At 37.5% G+C, this 19681-nt stretch overlaps 2 protein-coding genes and 1 non-coding gene across 4 annotated transcripts; all 3 read left to right on the top strand.

The window, feature by feature from the left end:
- The first annotated feature begins 320 nt into the window (after positions 1-320).
- LOC121785903 (agamous-like MADS-box protein AGL8 homolog) lies at positions 321-9836 on the top strand. The gene is made up of 8 exons (XM_042184381.1): positions 321-688; positions 3444-3519; positions 8455-8519; positions 8816-8915; positions 9005-9046; positions 9123-9164; positions 9332-9438; positions 9554-9836. The coding sequence occupies exons 1-8, from the start codon at positions 504-506 to the stop codon at positions 9669-9671; spliced, it is 735 nt and encodes a 244-aa protein (XP_042040315.1). The 5' UTR covers positions 321-503; the 3' UTR covers positions 9672-9836.
- A 3523-nt stretch (positions 9837-13359) lies between these two features.
- LOC121786127 (hexosyltransferase GAUT11-like) lies at positions 13360-17566 on the top strand. Of its 2 annotated transcripts, XM_042184668.1 has the most exons (3): positions 13360-13926; positions 15776-17230; positions 17495-17566. In XM_042184668.1, exons 1-2 carry the CDS (start codon positions 13771-13773, stop codon positions 17201-17203), a joined length of 1584 nt encoding a protein of 527 aa, XP_042040602.1. In that variant the 5' UTR covers positions 13360-13770; the 3' UTR covers positions 17204-17230; positions 17495-17566. The 2 variants fall into 2 exon arrangements, with proteins under 2 accessions (XP_042040602.1, XP_042040604.1); XM_042184670.1 differs by lacking the exon at positions 17495-17566 and having other exon boundaries at positions 15776-17477.
- A 405-nt stretch (positions 17567-17971) lies between these two features.
- TRNAF-GAA lies at positions 17972-18044 on the top strand. Its single transcript has one exon. It is a non-coding gene; the product is annotated as a tRNA-Phe (tRNA).
- The last annotated feature ends 1637 nt before the right edge of the window (positions 18045-19681 follow it).

Genomic DNA, 19681 nt, shown 5'->3' with positions numbered 1-19681 from the left:
GGGACACACCTTCATTCAGACTCGTCGTGTTTGATCCACATTTTGTGTACGCACCTTTTACCCATAATCACCAATCGTATACAGTATCATAAACTAATTTATTTATTTTTTCTTTTTTCGGAATCATATCATAATTTACCAAACACACTAATTAGAGAAAAAAGAAAATAAGTAAAGTTGAAGCGACCGTTATTGAATGAAAAATAAAAATTAAGAAACAAATAACAAATATATCCCACTAGTTGGCATCAGCCAATCAGAAATCGAAAACGCATTTCAGCAGATCCACCATAGTTTTCCAAAACCACACATTTCCACATCTGAAACCGCTCACACTCACACACATACTACACAGGGCTAATTTAAGAATCACACACTCTCATCACCTCTCTCTCTCTATATATATATATATATATATATATATATCCGTGTTTTTGTAGTACGAAAATGGCAAAAACCAGAGGTGTATTTTAGAGTATTTATTGTGTGTGTGTGTGTGAGAGATGGTGAGGGGGAAGGTGGTGCTGAAGAGAATCGAGAACAAGGTGAATCAGCAGGTGACTTTCTCGAAGAGGCGAACGGGGCTGTTGAAGAAAGCTCACGAGATTTCCGTGCTGTGCGATGCCGATGTCGGATTGATGATCTTCTCCACCAAAGGAAAACTCTCTGAATATGCTACTGATTCATGGTGAGTGATTATGCTATGGTTGACTTGTTTCTTTTGCTTTTGATTTTGATTTTATTTAATTGAATTTATATTAGTCTGACAGATTATGATTGGCGAGATTTTCATGTGTTTTTTTATCCCCTTCTGCTGTTCCTAATTTGGTGAATTTCTGTTTTGCCATTTTTGTGACGGAATTTGATATGGTTTTTGTTTGATTTTGTAGCTATACACATTTTTCTTATGAAAATATCTGAAAAATAGTTTGGAATATGCGACTGCCAACTTTTTCTCGTTTTCCCATGATAAAGAACATGTTACCCTTTCCCCACTTGATGGAGTATTAGAGCATTCACATTGGCAAGCAGGACGCGTCCGTCTGTGCCAGCGGCACGGAGACGCTGTCCGCCGCTGCTCGATGCATCGAGCACGTCCGTGCCAGCTAGTAGGCGTCGTGACGCATTCTGATTGGCCAACGATATATCAGTTAGAAAATCATTTTTTTTATTTTTTTTAAATCGAAAATAATACAAAAAAAATATTTTCACAATCCCAAAAAAATGGCCGTTTTTTTGCCCCTTTTTCTGTATTTTTTTATTTTTTTCCCAAAATCATCTATAAATAAACACATTTATCATCCATTTTTTACATCAAATCATCTCTCATCCATCTCTCATTCATATTTTTCATACAACTTATCTACACCTTTATCTCTCACTCAAAACCTCAAATGGATTTCACTCATCTCATTGCGGAAGCGGAGCGCGAAGAACAAGAATACTACGAACAACATCGTGCCGCTTATGAAGCATATGTCGCAGCGAATACCCACGTCCCTCCTCCTCAACCAACTAGAACAACTCGCCATTACATTCATCGTGACCGGGAGGGAACCCACGAAAGGCTCATTGCCGACTATTTTTTCGACCAGCCGCGGTTTCCGGAAGATTACTTTAGGCGCCGTTTTCGCATGTCAAAGCGCTTGTTTATGCGTATTGTCAACACATTGTCCGCCCGTGTTGAATACTTCCAAACAGGTCCAGATGCAGCCGGTCGGCAAAGTTTCTCGGTGTTGCAGAAGTGTACGTGTGCCATCCGACAACTCGCTACTGGGCAAACGGCCGACCTCTTCGACGAGTATTTGCATGTCGGTGAGTCCACTGGAATCCTTTGTCTAAAGAATTTTTGCGAGGGCGTTCGTACAACTTTTGGTGATGAATTCCTTCGGGCACCCACCACCGATGATTGCCAACGGTTGCTTCGTCTTCATGAATCAGTCCATGGCTTTCCCGGAATGCTTGGCAGCATTGACTGCATGCATTGGAGGTGGAAGAATTGTCCGACTGCTTGGAGGGGGCAACACTTAAGCGGCCGCAAAGGCGACGACCCAACACTTATCCTTGAGGCGGTCGCCGACTACCTCCTATGGATTTGGCATGCATATTTCGGCGTTGCTGGATCCAACAACGACTTGAACGTGCTTTATTCTTCACCCCTCTTCAATGATGTGTTGAATGATGTAGCACCGGCGATCGACTTCACCGTCAACGAAAATACATACCACATGGGTTACTATCTCGCCGATGGTATCTACCTAAGGTGGCCGACTTTCGTGAAGACGCTCAGCAACCCGCAAGACCCGAGGCAGGTTCTTTTTGCACAGCGTCATGAGTCCGCGCGGAAAGACGTCGAAAGAGCCTTTGGGGTCCTTCAAACCCGATTCAACATTGTGAAGGCCCCGGCTCGACTGTGGTACTTGAACAATATCGCCGACATCATGTACACGTGTATTATCTTACACAACATGATTATAGCCGACGAAGGACCGATGGCGGCTAGCTTTTATGACGAGGATGAAGCCGGAAGCTCAAGCGCGAGGTCTCCCCCACGCCGAGGTGTGCATACGACGGTGGGTGAGAGGATCGAAACAAGGCACACAATGCGCGATCTCCGAACCCACGTTGAGCTACAAGAAGACCTAATCAAACACATTTGGGCGAAAATCGGCCACGAGTAGTATTTTTTTTATTTTAGGAGTTGAATTATGTATTTTTTATTGATTAGGAGTTTAATTATGTAATTTTTATTTTTTATGATTTTAATTATGTAATTTTTATTTTTTAGGATTTTAATTATGTAATTTTTAATTTTTAATGTATTTTGTAATATTATTTCTGGTATTTTTAATGTATTTTAATTTTATGGAAATGTTTTTATTTAAATTGAATAATGGAAAGGTGGGACCCTTGTGTTTGTCCTTGTGGAAGAGCACGGGTGTGGGTGTTGTGCTCTTGCCTAAGAACATGCAGAAAAAATGGGTCCGGACCCACATCCGTGCTCGTTGGCAAGAGCACGGATGTGAATGCTCTTATGTTATGAACAAAATATCTCTCTTGTTTATTTGCTTTTTTTTTAATTCACAATTTTAATCATGATTAAACATGCAATCATGGAAATAAGATTAGTGAAATTAGTTGTTCTGAAACTGAAAATGTAAATCTTAGCTTAAAACCCCTAAATAAGTGAGGAGACTGGAGTAATTTATGCTTTAATTCTACTGCTGTTTTTGTATATTTCTACTTGTTTTCGAGTGAGTTCATTTTATGAAGAACTTGAAACAAACCTTTTCATTTCACTTTTATTTCTTAGCATATTATTTTAAGTATTTTGGGGATTAAGATTTTTTATAGATTGAATCGTTAGTTTAATCTAATACTATTGTACAATTAAAATCCAATTCATTATAGTGAATTAAATTTGATTGAATATAAATTTGCAGCATGGAAAGAATCCTCGACCGTTATGAAAGATCATCATCTGTTGATGGGCAGAAGGCACCTGATCTTCAATCTCCGGTATGTATTAAAGTTTTAAGTATATATAACATTTTTGGGTTAATTTGGATGCATGAAATTGGAGCTATTTTATGTCTTCACTGCGGCTGTATTGTAGTTTTAGATCTGAATAAATTAGGGATTCATTTGCTAACTAACCTGCATGATAAAGACTTATCTGTCCAATCTGTAGTATTAACATAGGAATTTTGGATAAGAAAGGTTTGATATGTTTGACAATCAAACATTTGTTTGCTTCACAACACAAAATTCTCGATAAAGAACATTTATGATGCAATTTTAACGTATAGTATTGACTTTAATAACCAAATTAAGACAATTATAACATATAGTAGTATTAACTTTAATATATTCAACTATATTTCGCATTCAAACCAAAATGATTTAATACAAATGTATGGTAAAGGACAATATCTTAGTAAAAATATATACTCCCCCGTTCATAGAAAGTGTGATCTTATAGCTATTTTCGTCCGTCCACCAAAAATCAGCAATTTTCATTTAAGAGTAGAACTCCTTATTTTTACCCCATGCAGACTCTATATTTACAGAAAAACTCAATATTCCTAGTGGGACACATCTTCGATTAAAATACATTTCATAATATTTTTCTTAAAACTCAGTGTTATCCCTTCGTCATACTCTATGGATAGTGGGAGTAATAGTTAATTATCTTATAAGTATCATTATTATATTTACTTAATTAGATGTTCTAAGTTATAAGGAATATATGAACTATGGTAGAGGTAAAATTATGACAGTTTAGTCCAATAATATATACCAAGAATTTTGATTTTTTGAAGTAAACAAAATATTAGCATATCATATGCATATATTATACACTCATGCTTATCATGTGTAGCGAACAAACCCTAGAAAGAGGATCAAGGATTAAACAAGTCTCCTTCTTATCATGAGTATGAGAGTTTGTTTGTGTAATGATTGAATTTGATTTGTTATGTTATTTATTGCACCAAAAAATGAAATTACTTGGGTTCCTAAATTACATGATGAATTCAGTAGTTTTAAAGGCCGGATGCAGCGTTGCAGACTTATGATAAGAAGATATACTGGGACATCCCAAAGTGACGTACGAGTCTAATATCTTGAGACAGAGGGAGTAAATCTTTTCATGTGATTTATCATAAATATTCAATAAAGAGACTAATGACATGGTAAAATAAGACATGCATAGAATGACCATTCCAACTATGGATATATCTTTCCTTCATATTAGAAACGAGACACTCACCCCTTAAAAGGCCTTATAAGGAGATCCACACTTATATAGATTAGATGGAATCTTCACCAAGTCGATGTGGGACAGAATTTAGAGAATTTAACACTTCAAATAGTGATTCTATATGTGGAATGATCATTTTAATGCTGCTCTTTCTATCCAAAATCAATAGGTTTTAAGATGTTAAAGTAAAAAATAAAATAGAGAAGATAAATTTATCGTTATGTATTTGCTAAAAAATTAAGAGATTGAAAGATTAATTTCAGTTAATAAAATATGAGAGAAGAAGAAAACAAATAAATCATAATGTCGTGGAATATAAATAATCAGTTTTATTGGAAATGATGGTCAATTAATTTGGAACAGGGGAGTATATTTCGCCTCAATGAAAATAATAGTAGTTAAGAACTTAAAAATATAAATACATAGCAGCCATTTTTATGAAAATACTTTACAATAATCATATTAGAGGTGTTCGTGATAAAATTAAATCTGAGAATTTCTGTACCAAGAAAACACCTAAAATATAACCCTCGTACATGTGTTCGTGTTGCCATTGTCGTTGTCGTTTTTCATTGCGACGTCGCAATGGCGTTTAACATTAGTGAGAAAGAGGGGGGTTCCACAAAAGATACCAAGGTTTGAGTGCATAAGGCTACAACTTTGAATTTCACGAACATGTATGGTTTAAACTTCAATTACATTGTCAATTTGCAATAAGATCAGCCTACAGCTTGCAGTTATGGTATTAGGTAAGAGTTGGATTCCTTTGTCAATCGAATTTGGACGAAACCCTCTCACACATTCGCGTGTTCGTCAAATTTTGGGTGACAAAGAATCCCAACTTTTCATTGTACCTAGCAAATTGCATAAGGCCACCCGCAACGCGTTGCGCGGCGGCCCGTATTTCGTTCCTGCGTGACGGAACCGGGGCGGGACGCGTTGCAGCGTCTCGTCCCGTCACCAGCCCGTCACCAGTCCCGTTCCTGCGTGACGGAACCGGGGCGGGACGCGTTGCAGCGTCTCGTCCAGTCACCAGCCCGTCACCAGTCCCGTTCCATCGTGACGAAACGCGGGACGGCTAGCCACGTGACGCCCACTCGCCGGCCCGCGAGTGGGATTCGTCACGCTGACGCAATAAATCAATTTTTTTAAAAAATTCGAATAAAAATAAAAATGAAAAATTGGCAAACGGTAATGTTACCGTTTTATAGCCGTTTCAAAAAAAATTTATTCTTTTTTTACTCTTTAAATACTCCTAATTCATCCTCATTTCACACACAACTACACATCTATTCCGTATGAGCAAATGCGTTGAATAATGGAAGAATCACTTGAAGAAGATCGACGCCGGGAAGCGGAGGAAGCCGTGCCGCCCCAAAGACGCTCCCGGACTTACATCCATCGTAACCGGAAGGAAGCCGCCGCAAGGTTAGTTCGCGACTACTTCTGCGATAATCCGGTGTGGGGAGATACCTAATTCCATCGCCGTTTCCGCATGCGGCGACCGCTATTTCTCCACATCGCAAATACATTGGCGGGCCGGGAAGAGTTCTTCCAAGAAAGGTTCGACGCCGTCGGCCGTCCCAGCCACACGACGCTACAGAAATGTACTGCAGCAATCCGTCAGCTTGCGACTGGACAAACGGCGGATGTGTTCGACGAATACCTCCACATTGGAGACAACATTGGGAGAATGTGCTTGCTCCAATTCTGCAAAGGCGCCCGGGCAGTCTTCACCGACGAATTTCTCTGGAAGCCAAGCACGACAGATTACCAGTTCCTGCTCCGCCTTCACGAACAAGTGCATGGCTTCCCCGGGATGCTTGGCAGCGTCGACTGCATGCACTGGCAATGGAAGAATTACCCAGTGGCGTGGAGGGGGTCATACACGAGCGGCCACAAAGGCACCCACCCCATCGTTATACTCGAGGCCGTCGCCGACTACCAGCTATGGATCTGGCATGCGTACTTCGGGGTCCCCGGCTCGAACAACGACATAAACGTGCTCCAGCAATCCGACCTCTTCGCCGAAGTTTTGGATGGTAAAGCGCCGGCCATCAACTTCACCGCTAACAATCGGCGCTATAGAATGGGGTACTATCTTGCCGACGACATCTACCCGAAGTGGCCAACCTTCGTGAAGACGTGCGCTAGGCCTGTGAACGCAAAGCAGACGCTTTTTGAGCAGAAGCAGGAGGCTTCTCGGAAGGATGTGGAGCGGGCGTTCGGGGTTCTCCAAGCGCGCTTCAACATTATCAAAGCCCCGACTCGTTCGTGGTTCATGGAGAACATGGTCGACATCATGTATACGTGCATAATCTTGCACAACATGATTGTCCAAGACGAAGGACTCGAGGTGGGAAATTGGTTCGACCTCGAAGCCCCCGGAAGCTCAACCGCCAGTAGTCCGCCTCAAAGTGGAGTGAATTCGTATATACAAGAACGATTGTCTATTCGGGCAAGGACACGTGACTCTTCCGCCCACGCCCAACTCCAAGTTGATCTCATGGAGCACATTTGGGCAAACTTTGGTGGAGGAAATTAAATTATGTATTTTTATTTTTTTAAGGATTTTTAATTATATTTTTTTAATTTTTTACGAATTTTATGTTGTATTGTTATTTTATTTTTAATGAAGTGTGTTTTTATTAATTGAATTTGGTGGAAAAAAAATAAATAAATAAAATTGAATAAATAGTAAATTAAGGGACGGTTAAGGGACGGAGGGTTGCAGGTTCCGTCCCTTAATTAAGGGATGAAATAAAAAAGTACAGTGAGGCCCGCAAATAGTGTTTTAAGGGACAGTTAAGGGACGGTATAGTGACAACGTTGTGATGGTTAGCTGCAAATTGATTGTGTAGCTGAAGCTTAGATAATGCATGTTGGTGAATATCAAAGTTGTTGCTATGACCTATGAGAATTTGAATATGGTAATTTGTAGGTCTCATCTTCCCCCTCCATCAGGCAGTAAAAATATTAAATTTATTCATATTAATCTAAATAGAGATTATTTTTGGATTAAAAATCTTATTTATCTAGTACTATTTTCTTACTAAACATTGATAGTTACTTTAAACTATTGATATGGTAGACTGTGTTGAATAAATCTGATTAACTTTTATCTGACTTGAATGAACTCATTTTATTATTTAAATACGGAGTATGTTTTTTCCATAATATTAATTAGATATTATATGCACATAATTGTACTTTAGACATGTGCATGTAACTTTATAGAACTGATAATAGTCAGTACAATTAATTTATTTACCATTTTTTAAGTTTTAATAGTATAAAATATAAAATGATATTGCGCTCCATTGTTTATTTTGTGTTATAATCAATATAATAGAAGCAAATATCATTCCATATGCACTACTTATAGATTCCAATAAATATCATTTATTTATAGCAATTCTATCAATTCATGCAATAACTTGTTATTAAGTAATGGAAATGTTAGTTAATTCATAATTCATTTACAAGCTTATATAGTGTAACTAATCTTGAACTCGTAGTCTTATATGTGAAGAGGGGATCTAGTACTGTCTAACATTTGAAATTCAGTTTCTGGTCTTGAACTTTCTTATTGAACTTGATTTTATTTCAATAATGCATACATATTGAAAGAAGTTGAAATTTGTGGATATAATCATACTAAATGTTGACTAAAAACAAACAATATTGAGCAGGGAAGCTGGAATGTAGAACTTGGTAAGCTTAAGACTAGGTTGGAGGTTTTGCAAAAAAATCACAGGTATAAAATCTATATTGTATATCTAGTTTTATATGCGCTATCGTGCAATAGCTATCGATGTTTGTCATGTGCCAAGAAAATGCAGAAATCTATCAAATTCTAGCTATAGAATTGTACAACAATGACATGATTTTGCATTGTCTGAAAATCAAGCAAATTTTGCAATGTCCCTCAACATGAGGTGAATCGTTGATCATGCATAGATGCGAACATGCGATTACTGCACGATGATGTGAAAGATGATTCAGTCTGTTTTGCAAAACAGGAATTTAAAAACATATGTTGCAATTATGCAGTAATTTATCTGGAGATAACTTGGAAAGCCTGAGTATGAAGGAGGTGCAGAACTTGGAGCATCAACTTGATGTGTCTCTGAAAAAACTTAGGTCTAGAAAGGTAATTAACTGCATTTATATATTTTTTCTAATGATCGTACCGCCTTTTGTTTTCAAGTATATTTGATACTGCATTTTTTTTTCTGGTAGAATCATCTCATGAATGAGTCCATTTCAATGCTACAAAAGAAGGTGAGAGCTTAATCAAAAAGGTATAATTTGTATTTTTGTTTTCCACCCCTTTATTTACCATCACTCTATTTGTCAGGATAAGGCAATGCAGGAGCAAAACAACTTGCTTTCCAGAAAGGTGATTTCTGCCGTAGTTTACATATTCTCATGAGATAACATTAGTCAAGAATGGGCGAAAATCCCACGTTGAATGTGTGTGTTGTTGTCAAACCCTAATTAAGAACAATAGGTAATGTAGGTTTGATTAAAAATTTTGTGCATTTGTTGTATTGATGGCGTGCGCAGATGAAGGAGAAGACGATAGAATCGACTCCACCATGTGAAGCCCAAAATCACAACACAAACGCGCTGTCTCTTGATCTGGAGCAGCCTCTTAGCTCTTTGAACACAGGGTTGATTACATGCATTTTAATTTAATTATTCAATTTTAAAGAATTAAAAGCCATATCAATTTTTTACTTCAATGAATCAACCTTATGGAATATAATGTGATATATGTAAATGTAGTGAAGAGAATGAGGGCCACGTTGGCCAAAGTGAACCTTGCAGTAATAATGGGGACATGGCGGCGCTGCCGTGGATGCTCCACCACATCCAGATGCAAGGCCAAAACAGGCAGACGTAACTGTATATTGAATCGGCTGTATGTATGTATGTATAATGTATCTACCTGCTGTGTGTGTATGTATATTGTTGGATATTTTAGTGTAATTGGATTAACTTGATTGATCAAAGTGATCATAATGAGACATCAAATGAGTTGGAAGTGAGGAGTATACACTTATTTGAATTAGTTATGACTAGACGGGGGTTCGGGGGCAGCGCCCCGCGAGTAGCGGGGTCCAAGGGGCGGCAGTCCCTGGCGGGGGTCGAGCTTGGAAATTTTTTATTTTCATTAAAGTTACTGTACAGAAAATTCATCCGGAAATATAATTTCCGAAATTTGAAGGACTATTTTTCAATTTGATAAACCCGTCAAAAATCAGTTAAAATCGGTTAACTGATGAACAAACGCGATGCTTCGTTTTTGCCTCTACTTATTGATCATTTTCGGTTCAAAGTTGGTATCACAGAATCAACATACGAATATCTTCGAAACCTGAATTGTATCCGATCAAATATTGGTAGAACCGCCAAATTGATTTGATCTGAAAGTGTTTTACGCCTTTCAGGACATCCGAATTGTTCACGTTTTTGTCTAAACTCCCTAACATATATATTGTGTATTTAGATACTATTATGAAACGTATGCATTTTGCAGAAGAAAAGAACAAGTTAATAGGAAATAAATATTGTTCAAATATATGTCTAGAAACAAGTTTGTGTTGATGCTTAAGGAATGTTAATCGAGTTTTTTCAACTATACGCATTTACATTTTCAGAATGATAACATATTTGAAATTGCTGCTTATGATTGTGATTTAGTATAATGTTTTATTAATGATATGAACTTTTCTCCTACTCTACTTCTTGGTATAATGTTAGTAAAAGATGGGGAAAAAAAGCAAAGACGGATATAGAAGAAAACGGGGGGTATAAGATGGTTGGGAAAGTTGATAAATTTACTCTTTCATAATTTGGCATAATTTTTGCATAGAATTATTAAACGAGATGGAATTGACCACCCATTTGGAGAAAACAACAGTACTCAGTTTTGGACACTTATCCAGGCTATGAAATGACATTTATCCAGTGAGCTTTTATATCTCTCTGTCAATCAACAAACCTATCTCCTTTAGTTGGAAAAATGAAATTGATGAAAATAAAATTTGGTCTAAGTTATGATCATTCCTGCAGGCGTCAAATTCCGCCATTAATAACATGACTTTATATTTTTGAAATTATTGGTATATGGGGAAAAATTCATTTACCATGTGTCTTTTATTCACATGAAACATACATGTCTAAAATATACTCCTACGGATGCGGCAAACTAACTAGGTGGCACAAATGTACACTAAAACGGCTTTATTTACGTGGTTGAAATTAAAAGTCACTTTTCCAACATCTCAACCTCTTTGCTCTATGAAGAAATTGTCTAATTGCAATGATAAATTGCTTGAATAAAGCCACTCAATTATTTAGAATCAAAATCAAAATTCACAACTTCAATTTATTCTTCCTTGTTCCTCTCTCCAATGAATGAAGAAAGATATGATCTTCACTATTCATGGATGGGCTTGTACTTTGTTTGATAAAAATGACATCCTTTGCATCTCAACATATATCAGCGCTATTTTATTCTTGTACTCCCTCCGTCACAAGGAAGATGACCCTTTTTTGGACGACATGAAGTTTTATGCAGTTATATTTTATGTGTTAAGTGGACAGAGTAAAGTAAAATAGAAGAAATAAAGTAGAGATAAAAGTGTTTCCATTTATAGTAATATACTGTATCATTTTGATTGAGACAAACTTTAAAAGAAAGTGAGTCATCTTTAGTGGGACAGAAGGAGTAATGTTTTGTCAACTAAATCAGATTGATTTCTCCCAAATCAAGCATTGTACGTGAGATAATTGTAGATATCAAAGTCATGATACTAACAATTGATTTTGAAAGTCATGGGAGTAATAAAAATTTAATCAAATTTTTCATTTTACTAAAACATTAATTAGTGCATATAAGTGCACATGTACACTACCTAGCTAGTGTTTCATATCATCGATTTAAAACATATAGATATATAGATGATCAAAAGAAGAATACATCTAAATATAGAAATGCGGTTCAAATTTTGGCCCAAGAATTAGATGATCTGATGGCCAATAATTAAATAAAAATACGGAGGGTCATTATAAAGCAGTTTTAGATCATATTATAAAATTTGGATTTGATGTCATTTTTAGATCATTTTAGGTCATCCTTTATTAAAAGGGCAAACTACCTTAAAAGTCATGAACTTTTGTCAAATTCTGGTTTTTTCCCACGAACTAAAAAATTACCGTATAATGTCAAGAACTTTACCGGGTTGCTAGTATTTCCCATTTGACCCGACCATGTACTTTTCCGGTTGAAATCTTGAGTGTGTGGCAAGCCTGAAATGACATGGAGAACGCCGGAAATTCATGGATGTCATTTTCCATAGTCAAAACGACGTTGTTTCAAGAAATCTCCATAGACGTCACTGATGACGAGTTGCACTCTCTGTTGGAAGCTCCTTCTTCGTCGACGGCACAAAGGAGGAGGTCAGCGGTGCGGAGGTGGAGGTTGGCTATTCAGAGGGTTTGGTGATGAAATTGAAGGGATTCTGCCGCAGAATGGCGACGAAGGAATTCTGGATCTTGGTGGCCTGCTGCATGGATCCTGCGAATCGTGCTGAAGGCGATCTTTGAGGTATTCTCGGTGGTGAGCAGCGCGATCAATAGCTATGATTTGGGGTGGGCGTGCGTGTTCTCCGGCAAGGGCGCGGAGGTCGACAATGCCGAGGGTTTGCTGATGAATTGAGGGGATTTTGCCACAGAATGGCAGCGAAGGAATTCTGGATCATCGTGACCTCGCAGAAGAAGGAGCTCAAGCTTTTCCGGTCGGAGTTGCTGAGCTCTTCCTGTCGGAGTTGCCTAAAGTTCTCTCCAGCTGCGTCGATCCTGCGATTCATGCGCTTGTTGGAGTAGCTAATGAGTGCATTCTATGCAGTCGGGGCCGGGATCGGAGTGCTGGGCGGTGGCGGCGGCGGCGGCGGATGTGAGGAAGAGGAGGAAGATAGTAGGGAGGAGGAGTGGTGGTGGAGGCATGATAAAGACACGTTAGCTTAATTTGTGATCCACGTCATCCAGTCAACACACACTCAGCAACCATGTCAACTTAAAAAGACACGTCAGCTGGCTTCGTAGCCGGGAAACCCGCCATGGGAAAACGGCGACTGATTACAAAGTTCGTGACATTATACGCCAATTTTTTTGTTCATGAGAAAAATCGAAATTTGACAAAAGTTTATGACTTTTAAGGCAGTTTGCCCTTATTAAAATGACCTAAAACTACGTTAATAATGATCTAAAAATACCATAGGTATGATTTTGTTCTGCGTTTTTATATTAAGATCTAGTTTTGCATATATGCATCTCGTCAATAATTAGCACCGGGTCATTATAATTTCTAGTCATTGAACAATTTTAAAAAAGGGTTAGTTTGAAATTTGCCATTATATGAACGTGTTAATATGCTATGTTTAAAACTTAACTACTTCGAATCTTTGATATTTAAACTTGCAATTACTGAAAATACAAAGATTCCATTTAAAGAAAATACGAGTATCATTTTCCTTCACATTAGTATATTAGTATCATCTTCCAATTTTACCTAAGTGAAACTTTGTAGCTAAAGAAAAAAGCTTCAAACACTGTGTAGTCCCTCCATCTAATCTTCATTAGATTTACCCAAAATCGACCCTTTTTTGATTGATGAACAAAACTAGAAACGCCAACTCACCCAAAATTGCTTCTTTGCCATTGATTCAAACACTCGCCCTTCTTCTCAGTCAACAAAGCTGGCATTCATCATTCATTTGTGAGAGTGATAGACCATTTCTCTCATTCTGGACCCCAATTTGATACTGAGATCCACGACTGCATTTGTTAGGGCACGAATTGAAATTTCTCGGAGCTCTTGATTTTGTGGGAAATTGATAGGCGGGATCTCGAGATTCTTGATTTAGCTGGTTCTGTGATCCGCTCTGATCGATGGGATTGTGGAATCGGCATTGAATTGGGGGAGATTTGCGCGAGAGATGCGCCGTCGGGCGACCGACCTTCGGCGCCCGGTTCGGAGGAGCTTTTCGTGGTGGATCTGGGTGCTGCTTCTCTTGTTCTTGATTGCAGGTTTTGGACTGTTTATTGTTCAGCATAATCATCGAGATGAGGATCACATCGAACAACCTGTACTGGTAATGCTGCTGAGCCATCGCTATAAATATCTGTTTTGTATTTGAATGTATGTTTTTGGATTGGATTTGTGTGTTTTTAGATGAGATGATTAATGCTTGTGATCTCTGTATTGTGTTTGGCCTTTTCATATGCTATCTCAAGCCTTGATTTTGTTTGTTTGGATCAGAGGAAATCATGTAAGCTAATCTAGTGATCAACCAGTTAATCATGAATGACTAATCAGTAAATGAAAATTTTCTCATGTGGTTCGAGTGTCTGTAAAAAGTTAACTTTTGATTTAGGTTTCAGTTCACAATTTGCATACTCGTATTAATTTCTCTCGTGATATACGAACAAATATACTCATGTATCACTCTACATTGATACATCACAGCTCCAGTTTAACGTGTATGATGTAGTACTTTAGGTCTATGGTTCACCCTCTGTAGTGAGGTAAGCTAGACTATCTCTTTTGGCTAACTCTGGTTTATGACCAAATTCGTTGGTGGCAACCTATTGTTTAATAGAAAATTTGAAAACTAAACACTGTTTAGGCACTATCTCTAAAATGGTGTGTTGAAATGAGTGGTCTTTGGCAGAGGGTGAAGTCAGTTAATAATAAAAGACTTATGTCCCCATTTTTGTTCAGCTTCCAGATCAGAGTGTAATACTCTAGTATTTGTTTGTGACATATGAGTTATGCACTTACCTTTGGATGTCCTTCAGTACGACTTTCTTCTTTAGGGATTTGAATTTGATAAGAAATAGGTTAGGCATCATTAGTATTCTGTTTTAACCCGTCAAATTCAAATTTGTTTTAGTTGTGAAAATCTCTAGTGAACCACAGAAGAAGATTAAAGGTCTTATGTGAAATTTCAAGTATACGTAATGGTAGCACTGAACAATCAAATAGCCCATTGGATTGTATAATGACTCCTAGGACTTGTTTGTCATATAAATAGTAATTTTATAAAATGCAACTATGCAAGGCTATTGAATTCCATGGAAAGGGGAATTTTAATATGCTAGGTAACATTTTGGGATAAAGTAGAGCTGAATTTTTATAGTTGAGTAAAGCTATCATTAACAGATCTTGTGGACTTTGATGATGGAATTCTGTCTTAAAGCTACTACTCTTGCTTTTGAGAGAATGGGTTTGTACTACTCTTATATCTTCCCTATAGTTTAACTCTCACGATCATGTAAATTGATACCTGTATGCGGGATATTCATGCTAATTTTCTAAATAAAGTAGAATATTGTGAATTTAAATTTTAATTTAAAGGAGGATGTGGGACTTTCATAAACATGAGAAATGTAAGAGAACTGTGTGTGTGTACACATGTGTGTATTCCACTCACACACCACCAACTATTTTATGAAAACCTGTCATCCACAATGTGACAAATTTTTTGTTGACAGAGGGAGAACTAGTTATGGTATCCTTTTCTAGTTTCATGAAAAGATGTGAACAGCTAGTAGGTTGGTGATAAGCATGGCACTTAAGGTATATTGTGTTCTGACAAAAATGAGGATGAAAAACTGCATTTTCCTGTTTTGGAATGGTGAAAGACAAGAGGGCTCTTTTTAGAATGAAAGCAGACAAGCCCATAGACTTTCAGAAATCAACATTGTGAATTCTTTTATCATCAACAGCTTACAATACCTATAACCCCATTGTCCAGATGGCTTTTTTTTTGCTATCTAATTACTTTTTGTACGAACCATGTTCCATGGTTGGCCGTTCTTGATGTATTGCAATTTTCCTGACTATACTAGTTGATTGTCATGCATATATCTCTCATCAGTTTGCTGTAATCAGACTGTCGTAAAAAAAATTGGTTCAATAACTTATACTGCCTTTTCCAGGAGATAAACCCACGAATTGACAGGGTTGTTCATACGAACCGAAATTTTACTGAAGAAATATTGAGTGCAAGATCATATGCCAGACAATTAGCAGAGCAAATGACCCTTGCCAAAGCTTATGTTATTATTGCAAAGGAACATAATAATCTCCACCTTGCTTGGGAACTGAGTACAAAAATACGAAGTTGCCAATTGTTGCTTTCCAAGGCTGCAAAGAGAGAGGAGGCCATATCTCTAGAAGAAGCGGAACCGATTATTGAAAGTTTGTCAACCCTTATTTTCAAGGCGCAAGACGCTCATTATGATGTTGCAACTACAATAATGACGATGAAATCCCATATTCAAGCTCTTGAAGAGCGTGCTAATGCTGCTACTGTTCAGAGCACCGTTTTTGGAGAGTTAGCTGCCGAATCAATACCCAAGAACCTTCAGTGCATCGACATTAAGCTCACGACCAACTGGATTCAGAACAAGTCGATAGAGGAGCTTGCAAATGAGAGTAGAAACTCGCCCCGACTAGTGGACAATAACCTCTACCATTTTTGTATATTCTCCGATAACCTTCTGGCTGTTTCAGTTGTTGTCAATTCCACCATTTCAAATGCTGAACACCCGAAGCAACTCGTTTTCCATATCGTCACGAATGGGGTGAAGTATGGGGCAATGCAGGCTTGGTTTCTTGGTAATGATTTTAAAGGGGCTGCCATAGAAGTCCAAAGCGTTGAAGATTTCACTTGGTTGAATGCGTCGTATGCGCCTGTCTTAAAACAACTACTGGATGCTTCGTCAGATATCGAAGTTGAACACAAGTTCCGTAACCCAAAGTACCTCTCTCTGTTGAATCATCTTCGTTTCTACATCCCGGAGATTTATCCTCAGTTGGAGAAGGTAGTTTTTCTCGATGACGATGTTGTGGTTCAGAAGGACTTGACACCTCTCTTCTCGCTGGATTTGCACGGGAATGTGAATGGTGCTGTCGAAACATGCCTGGAAGCCTTCCACCGATACTACAGATATCTCAATTTCTCAAATCCTCTCATCAGCGCCAAATATGATCCACAAGCCTGTGGATGGGCGTTTGGCATGAACGTTTTCGATTTGGTTGGTTGGAGAAAGGAGAATGTAACTTCAAAATATCATTTCTGGCAGGAAAGGAACATCGATCGGTCACTTTGGAAGCTTGGCACTCTCCCTCCGGGGCTCCTGGCTTTCTATGGACTGACTGAGCCACTTGACCGGAGATGGCACGTGTTGGGGTTGGGCTATGACATGAATATTGATAGCCGGTTAATTGAGACTGCTGCTGTCGTTCACTTTAACGGGAACATGAAGCCGTGGCTGAAGCTGAGTATAGGCAGATATAAGCCTCTGTGGGAACAGTATTTGGATCAGAGCCACCAATATCTGCAAGAGTGTGTCGCAAGTTGATAATCATCAAGCTTTTAATATTTGCAGGTATTTAATTTAATTACTTTCTATTGTTTCAAATATTCAGAAATCCAACTGCCTTAGTGTAGCCCCGCCGAAAATAGAAAATTTTGACATTTATGAGGAAACTTTTTTTCTTCTTACTCATTTGAAGCTACTATATATGGAAACATTTTATCATACAAGAGAAAGAAAACATGGTAACATCAGTCTTCTGCAAATTGTAATATCAATGTGTTTCTCTTTTAAAGCTTATGAATTTCTTGATTTCCTATTTTGTGATATGATTAGTCGTCACACGACACGTTATGTTTAGAACGTGTTAGCCATAGGATGTTAATCATCGTGCCATCTGTTGCTGTGCATTGCTTTGTGGATGAGTTTGTTGCCGAAGGAAGAAAGAATGAATATGATTTCATCTTTGAGAAAACTCAAGTGTCCTTTTCTCCTCCTTTACGAGAGGCCATGTTAATCTTCTATGTATCGTTCCAATATTATCAGAAGTTCGTGTAAGATGTGTGCATTATATCTTATAAGTCTCAAAACCCTTCAACACCTAGAAGATAGATAAAAAGTGTTTAGCCATTGAAAACATTACATACAATATCACCTCCAACCATATGAATATCAGTACAATCATGAGTTTTTGAATAGTACACCAGGCAATTTTACTTGATAAATCCAATTTGGTGTAAATAAAGTACTAAGTCATAAATTATCCTCGTTTATAACAAACAAGAAGAACAAAATACTACAGATAAACATAAAGCGGGGATAGCTCAGTTGGGAGAGCGTCAGACTGAAGATCTGAAGGTCACGTGTTCGATCCACGTTCACCGCACATTGAAAACTCAATTTTTTAACTTTTAATTTCTTACTATTATATTATAAAGTCAACGGCTTTTTTAACACTATTTTCACTATCCTAAGCCATTATTGATGGATTGATAAGAAATTGAAAAAATGGGTGATGGTTCTGTGTTCTTATAAATATATATAGGGTACAATTAGTTTATATTTTTTCAATTAATATCATCCTCGCTCTGTCAACGTTCATCCTGGATATTCACAAAACTAAATATTGAATATGGATTGGGAGCACGACCCAATTAATTTAAATATTTATAAGGATATTTTAATAACCTTCAATTAAATTAAGGTTTTTTTAAAAAAAATTGATTATTGCATAAACTAAAATTGAGCATCTGGAAATTTGTCTATTAGTACTATAATAGAATGACGTATCAAATTTATTATAAATATTTTTGAGTTATGGGTTTAATTTGTATTTTGATTTCAAGAAAAAATTATCGGGAAAGTTGTGAAATGTCTATTTGGATCCCTCCGATTTTATAGTGCTACTGCTCTACTTTTGCAAAGGAGATAGTAACAACTAAGTGAACTAACCACTATGATTGTGATTAGCCAAAGAAAGGACCGATGACGATAAACAAAAGCAAAGCAGCAAGATAGGTCAAGAGTAAGTGAGAGATAAAAAAAGATTAAATGAGTTTAGTCATTTCCCTATAATTGAGTCCAAAGCAAAACACAATATGAGCTAAAACTAATAGAGGCCTAAATTTAGAGACTGATTCATTTTGGATAAAATTAGCAAATCATTTAGGCTTTTAATGTTGGAATCGTGGTCCGATCAACGCAATTGGACCGGGTCGTACAAGTGACGGATTATTTAATTTTGAAATAATTAAATAATTTATAATCGATCTACGCTCCGAGTAGATGATTGTGATATATTCACTTTCTCTAAACCGATTCCCAGTGAGTGAGAAATAATATATTAAAATATGTCACAATATATGGAGATATGAAATTAATTAATTTCGGATACGTAGACAAAACAATGTAGCAAATGAGAATACAGAGAAAGCTTCGTAGAATGCGTGCACATTGATCGGGTCGTCCAGATACATTTCTGGAAAGAACAACTCCGTGAGAGGTGTCTAGGTATTCATGCTCCATAATTAACGTTTGTAACGTCTGTAACGTTTGTAACTGTCGACCGTTACAAATCTATACCGTTACAAATCTATACTACTAAAAGGAAGAGTTGGATGGAAAGTTAATATTACCCTTTTTGGCGGGAAACTGTGAAGCTAAACCCTAAACCCTTTACCCTTTCGGTCATTTTAAAAAATGGCAACCATTGGACATAAAAGAGGCAGCTACTATTAAACAAAAGTGGCCTCTCAAAGAAGCTTTAAAATCAAATGGATTGCTGCAAGACTTCTCAAAGATGCTTTAAAATACTTATAAATAAGTGTACAAATAGGTGTACAATTAATTGAGACTGTGTTTATGATTTTATTTGAACTAATGTACACTAATTTTATGATTGCAGTGCTTATCTCATGGAGGCGAATTTTCCCGAAATCCGGCGACCACCACTCCAGAAACTTTCCAGCGACGCCGGCGTAACTGCTGGACGGCAACAACGAGTGAGGAAGGGAAGCGGGTAAG

Source organism: Salvia splendens, chromosome 22 (assembly GCF_004379255.2).
Source record: "Salvia splendens isolate huo1 chromosome 22, SspV2, whole genome shotgun sequence".
Classification (NCBI taxonomy): domain Eukaryota; kingdom Viridiplantae; phylum Streptophyta; class Magnoliopsida; order Lamiales; family Lamiaceae; genus Salvia; species Salvia splendens.
The sequence above is the reverse complement of the archived record's forward strand: the minus strand, read 5'-3'. Positions and strand labels throughout refer to the sequence as shown.

Coding starts and splice junctions, on each gene's coding strand:
- LOC121785903 (XM_042184381.1), top strand. CDS start 504: ATGGTGAGGGGGAAGGTGGTGCTGAAGAGAATCGAGAACAAGGTGAAT. Junction 8,520..8,815: donor GTTTTGCAAAAAAATCACAG/GTATAAAATCTA, acceptor GCAATTATGCAG/TAATTTATCTGGAGATAACT. Junction 9,439..9,553: donor CTTAGCTCTTTGAACACAGG/GTTGATTACATG, acceptor ATGTAAATGTAG/TGAAGAGAATGAGGGCCACG.
- LOC121786127 (XM_042184668.1), top strand. CDS start 13,771: ATGCGCCGTCGGGCGACCGACCTTCGGCGCCCGGTTCGGAGGAGCTTT. Junction 13,927..15,775: donor ACATCGAACAACCTGTACTG/GTAATGCTGCTG, acceptor TGCCTTTTCCAG/GAGATAAACCCACGAATTGA.